This window comes from Octodon degus, unplaced genomic scaffold (genome assembly GCF_000260255.1).
Source record: "Octodon degus isolate 3935 unplaced genomic scaffold, OctDeg1.0 scaffold00007, whole genome shotgun sequence".
Lineage (NCBI taxonomy): Eukaryota > Metazoa > Chordata > Mammalia > Rodentia > Octodontidae > Octodon > Octodon degus.
The window spans coordinates 14,346,455-14,352,886 of record NW_004524583.1 but is presented as its reverse complement, the minus strand read 5'-3'; the positions used below and the strand labels follow the sequence as shown (position 1 = coordinate 14,352,886).

Genomic DNA, 6,432 nt, shown 5'->3' with positions numbered 1-6,432 from the left:
TCGCAGGTATATCTAAACATCCTCTTCAAATCCCTCCCCTGAGAAAAGGCCATAAAAGCCTCAGCCTCCCTTTGTCTAGTCAGGAGAATTCCTCATCCTTCCCTATGTTCTCTTCCATGTCCTCAAAGGAAATAAAGCCCCTTTCCCTTCTTCCTTCTGCCTGCTTCTCTGCCACACCAAGTAACTATCACATTTCAAATACAAGCATACAGCAATGTGCTGGGGATGTAACTCAGGCGGTATAGCACCTGCCTGGCAATCATGAGGTCCTGAGTTTGATTCCTAGTACCTGCTCCCCCCAAAAAAAACCCAAAACAAAACATAGGAAGTGCTCTGTATATGATACTGTTCTGTGAGCTTCAGGAGCCTCATGTATTTGACCATCTTCATATCTCCTGTATGCAGTACAATACAACCTTAGTATTATTATTTATTTATTTGGCAGAATCAGGGATTGAACTCAGGCCCTTGCACTTGCCAGGGAAGCGCTTATTCCACTGAGCCATCTCCCTGGCCCCAGTGAGTATTATTTGAATAAATAAGCAAATGAAACAAATAAGATCAGACATGTAGTCTATTCTATGGAGCTGTGTTTCTATTCTTAAGACTTAATGTCTCTGCTAAACTGTGAAACTACAGTAGTGGATATTCCTCTCAGCTCTGTGATTCTTAAAATACCAATAATAGAGATAAAAACTGTCTTTTCAGCCTTTGTTTAGACACGTATGTTGCTTCTTGCCCATTTTGTACACAAGTAATATTTTGTCGCCAATGAAATTGCTTCTATATTGGGTGATCTCTTCAATAAGCTTTTCAGAGGGGCTCAGTTCCATTTAATAGTTCAGCCAGTTTACTGAGAGTCAGTCATGGCCAGAAATTTATGAATAGGAATAAAATATAGTGCTTTGGCCTCTGAAAGCTTGTGGTCTGGTGCTGGAAAAATAGGCTTAAGCAAAGACCTTCACAATGTTTCAATTATTTCTGATTTGGCACACCAATAATGCATAATTTGTAGGTGAGAAAGAGATGGTACTGGCCTCCTGGGAGGGTATGGCCTAGGAAGTGACCTAAGGACACATAAAACTGGTGGAAAGAGGGCACACAAGAGTGTTAAGACATACAAGGGTTAAAAGTTTGAGGACCCACATTTAGTGGAGAGAGAAGGAGGGGAAGAGCAAGAAGTGGGAGCCAGAAAAACAAAAGGTTTTGAACAAAATGCCCTTAGAAAGTGGGACATGAGGTACTGTAGAGTTGGCATGTGTGTACCAAATGGTGACAGTGGAGTGGAGAACGATCTAAGAATACTTGACATCCTTGGAGGCTTCCAAGCTCCAGGGCATACTCTAAGCACTTCATATTGATTAGCTCCCTTCCAAGGTAAGAGTTTTTATCCTCACTTTTCAGTTGAGGGAACTAAGCCTCAGAGACATAAAGTGATTCCCCCAGGACCACACCCTTGTAGCAAGAGAGGACTCTGAATATTCGTTCTTTGTCTCCCTGACTTCATACAAAACATATACACAATTTTACATACACAATTTTACAGTCTAGATAATTTTTTTTGGGGGGAGTGGATGTAAAATTGTTACTAATTCACACACACACACACACATTCTTTAGTATGTGCACAAAGTTGGTAAATGCACATGCTGCAGAAATACAAAGTCTATAACACACAAAATACAACACAAACATCTCCCTCCTCATTCTCCACTAACCTCATTTGCAAAATATAACCATGGCGCAAGGTTTCTTGTGATTCTTGCCAGAAACTTTAAAAATGTACATGTCCTTTCATTCACACCAATGAGATAACAATGCAAGCCTTCAATGCTTTTATTTTCCACCCTGTTTTCTTGGTGATCTTTAGTCTTTTAAATAGCAGCACAGATATTTCTAACACAGGCGGCATGCACGAGAGCGGCAATACGAATACTACTACTCCTGAAGGAACGCAGATCTGTGGGTGGAACATGGTGCATTCTATTCGTACTTGCTAATATTTTAGTGGTAGCTTAGCCATGCAGGTAATTTCCAGGAGAAAGAGTTCAGGGGATAAATCTGATCTAGAGCTCAGCCTGTGAAGATGATTTCTGAAGCTATGGGCTTAGAGAGTACTTGTGTTAAGACAGAATGGTGGGCCAGGGATATAGATTAGTGGCAGAGCGCTTGCCTGGCAAGCCCAGAGTCCTGGGTTTGATTCCTGGTTTAAAAATAAAAAAGGCAGAGCCTTGAAGAATGAAGAGTGCAGCCAGAGAAGCACATGATTTGTAGAGATGATACTCTTATTTGCTGGAAGGCAGAGTTTCAATTATGGTAGCCTGAATGGTGAGGTTGTGGGGCAGGGAAAGAAGGGTTCCGAGCAGAAATGACAGCACGAAGAATGAAGGAGCAGGAAAGCACTTCACCGAGGGAAACTATTCAGTAACCAGATGTTGGATGAATGTGTTGCAGAACTTGAAGTTTAAGGCAAGGGCTGGTCAATATTACACTGATGAAGGCCAAGGAAAGGCCACTTCCCCTTGGGATTATTGTGATTACTGATCCAGTATGTGGTTGCTAGGGTGTTAAGTCTAAAAGCCTTTGATCTACTTTGCCTAAGCTGCAGCCAAGGATGTCTGGCAACTTGGGCAGGGGCTCAGGTTCCTAGTGCTCATCTAACCTACATGTACATGGGGTGCTCCAGTTTTTTCTGTTGTGACCCATATTTGTGCCATGTCTAGGCCAGATGTTTTACATAACTGTTTATTTTTATTTTTTTAATCTTTTTAAAATTTATTTATTTATTTGTGTGTGTGTGTGTGTGTGTGTGTGTGTGGCCAGCTCAGCCCACCTGGGGGCGGGGCTGGCTGGCATGTGGTGCTGGGGGATTGAACCGGGGTCCCTGTGCCTGTGCTTTGCTAAGCTTGTTCTAAGTAGGTGCTTTAGACCACTGAGCCACCTCACCAGCCCATAACTACTGTTTTTAAAGCATTTTGCTTTAAATGAGAAACTGAATGAGCTCGTGTTTCAGGGGAAAGGAGATAACGCAGCAGTGCTAGCGCCAGGGCGCCAGCGTCATCCTGCAAACATGCTGGACACAGTGGCAAGCGGTTGCGAGTTCTGCTCTCCCCAAAGACCTTAAAACTGGATTCAAAATTTCACAGTTCTGTTGATGTTAAAAATACCTACTTTATCGACTTATTTTTAGAGTATCTGGGGATTGCAGTTTTAAAAAGATGAATGGCTTTAGCTTTAGCGGGGGTGGATGTGACTGGAGGATGTGATGTGCATGTACAAAAATGCCAAAATGAAACCCATTATTCTCTAGAACTAGTATCTACTAACACAAAACTATCACCTGCCTGGCAAGTGCAAGGTCCTGAGTTCGATCCCTGGTACCATCAAAAGAAAAAAATAAATAAATAAAAGAAAACAAAATTATCTGAAGCATAAGAACTCTGAAATTATCACATTAATAAAAGGCTCCATGGGGCCGGGGAGATGGCTCAGTGGAATAAGTGCTTCCCTGGCAAGCGCAAGGGCCTGAGTTCAATCCCCGGTTCTGCAAAAAAAAAAAAAAAAAAAAGGCTCCAGAGCTCTATTTCTTTCCTCCTCAGATTGGAAAAGATCTCCAACATGTGACGACGGCTTTGGCAAGATTGTGGGGAAGCAGGAACTCTCCACGCTGCTGGGGGAGGTGGTTCTCGGTCTCTCTGGAAGGTGACTGGCCTTGTTCACCAAATGCAGATGTCCTCTGATCCAGCAATTCTGGGCAAGAAATTTCCCTGCGGCATCATACACTGCGCCATGAGATGGCAACCATCTAGACTAGCTACCAGTGGAAGCTGCTTACATCACCAAGGTACCCTCTCCACCCTGGAACATTACTGATGCTTGTTATGCAGAAAGCCGCTCTGGACAGATACACTAGAGCCTGGTAACATGAGTGGGTTCTGGGAAGGAATAGGGCTGGGACATTCCACTTACCTTCTCATACCTTAGGAACCTATTATACCTGTCTCCACCATTGCCACCCCAACTGAAGCAAAAACGCAAACCCCAAGTCAGAATAAACAAAACCAGGAAAGCAAGTTTTCTGGTGGTAAAAGTACGTAACTCTTTCTAAACACATAGGAAACTTGAAAATTCTAACCAGAGAGCCGTTAGTCATCATGGGGCGTATTGAGAGGATTCTTCCACTCACTTTTTCTTTCCACAGAGAACATGAGGAAAAGGGAGGGGAGGGGGCCGAGCAAGACAGCAAAGTCAGGGAGCCAAGAAATACCGGGAGAGACACTTTATTGTGGCTTGTGCCTGGTTAAACATTCAGCCCTCAATGTGCATGTCTGTTCTGGAGTCGTTGTTCTGGAGACCGCAGCACTATGCTCAGTTAGCCTCATCTTATGTCAGTCTAACCACTAGCTGCTTACTTCAGAGTTCAGCTAGTTAGAGGGAAATGTAGGAAAATCTGGTCTTAACGTCCCAAACTCAGGGTCCACTTGTATAAAGTGCTTAGGTTCAGTGCAAGAAGGGCAGACTCAGAAGGAAGGGTAAGTGGACGCCGGGCAACAGTGTCCTCCTGGGCACTGGGTGCATTGACTCAAGGAATGGAAGGCTATCCGTCCAACATCTGGTATTCTCCTTAGAGCCTTTCTCCTCTAGTAGGATCACTTTCAACCTGGTAGATGTCCATAAGTTATTAATTTTACTATTAGAAAACTAGGTTCCAAGGGAATTCCACAGGATTTCTAAGCACCAGATAGTGGCTTCAGCTTCCAGTTCCTTTGTCCAAGCATTGAAGGTGACATCAACAGGCTGAGCTCCAGCTGGTGGGACTGAGGGTGCATAGCTTCTCTTCAGGCCCTCATTTGCAGGCCCAAGTCACTGGATATGACATACATTTTCTCAAATGTTGTCACATCTCAGGTGGAGAGACAAGCTGATGCACATTAAAGGAATACTTCACCTAGTTTTCGACCAACTGTGTGGGACCTATTCAATATCCTTTTTTTTTTTTTGGGCAGAACTGGGGATTGAACTCAGACCCTTGCGCTTGCCAGGAAAGTGCTTATTCTACTTCAATATCCTGTGATTCCGATTCCTGTCCACAGCCAAGCCCTTGACTGTTAAGCTCGAAAAGAAGTACACAGCAGCCTCAGTGACCCAGGGGTCTGCAAAGCTGTCTGTAGTCTTCAAAAGACTGAAGCAGGAAGGAAGGGAAGTGGTTTCCTAACCAATTCAAGAGGCACAGATAGGAGCAGAAGTCACGTAGGTAACAGCTAGCCAGTCCTAGGACGCTGGCTAGTTCTCTCTCCTCACCCATCATCTTGGCAGCGGGGCTATTCACAAGCACCAGCTCTGTGCTTCTGAGTAAACCACCACCTCATTCCTGTTTGGAGTGCCCTCCTCTCCTCACCCCCCGGATGAACGTGGTAGGGACCTCTCCTGCCTGCGTGTCAGCCACAGCATCCGATGCTGGTATCTGGAAAGCCTTCTACTCCTTCTACCTTCCAAAGCCTCCTGTCAACTCCTTGTGCTTATGCGAGACGCCTGGAAAGCAGTTTCATTCCAGAGACAGCACTTGTCCCACAGCCATCTCTGGATTTTGGGAAGGAAAACCAAGTGGTCCTTTCGGTGTTGCTCTCCAGTTCTCTGTCAACTCCCCCTAGCTAAGAGAGCTACCTAGGTGTGCCCACCCAGAAGGGGCTGTGTACAAACAGGACAACCCGGGTCAAGAACCAAAACGCAGGGAAGGTTTTAAGACAGGCAGGAGTCTAAAGTAAAGTGCCTCATTTCTTGGGAGGAGAGTGTTAGTTGTTCAGAGAATGCTGGGGGCGTAAACATGAGTGTGCAGGAGCATGCACAGGTGTGCGTGGTGTGCACACGCTCACTCTGAGGTAGAAAGAACTGGCCATCTCCAGATAAACACATACAAAGTCCACAACTGTACAGAAACATGGCACTTGCGTGAAAGGTCCTGTCCTTGCCCAAGCAGGCAAGGAAGGGTCCAACCCAGCTCTTTCCGACCCGGGGCAGAGCCAGATGAACCCCACTCCACAGTGGGAATGGCTCCCGTCATCAGAATGCTCAGGCCACGTTTTTCTAGCCCCGCTGCCCAGCGTCACTTTCTGGAGCCTGAGCCATGAGAACTGCGGGAGCGGCTCGTCAGAAGCCACTGGGCACAGATGTCCTGCACGACCGCATCCCCGCTGCTCTTGGCAGCCTGCTGCACCTGCTGCACAAGGGTGGTGGCCCGTGAGTGTTCCTGCTTCACCGCAATCAGGTAGGCAGAACGCAGTTTGCAACACGTCAGGTAGGCCTGAACCTGGCAATTGGATACAGGACAATGGAAAAGAAATCGTCACCGGAGTCATCAACAGATACATGCAGCTGCACCAGGAAGCTCAGGCAGACAGGTAGCGAGTCTCACCTATCAAATTCATAGCTAGG

General features: G+C 45.7%; 1 protein-coding gene across 1 annotated transcript in view; it reads right to left on the bottom strand.

Annotated features, from left to right (window-relative positions):
• Positions 1–4,270: 4,270 nt before the first annotated feature.
• Zfyve26 (zinc finger FYVE-type containing 26) overlaps positions 4,271–6,432 on the bottom strand; it is a 72,648-nt gene continuing 70,486 nt past the window's right edge. Inside the window, exon 42 of the mRNA XM_023701416.1 lies at positions 4,271–6,307. Coding sequence (XP_023557184.1) covers positions 6,104–6,307 — 204 coding nt within the window. The 3' untranslated portion in view covers positions 4,271–6,103. The remainder of the gene's footprint in view (positions 6,308–6,432) is intronic.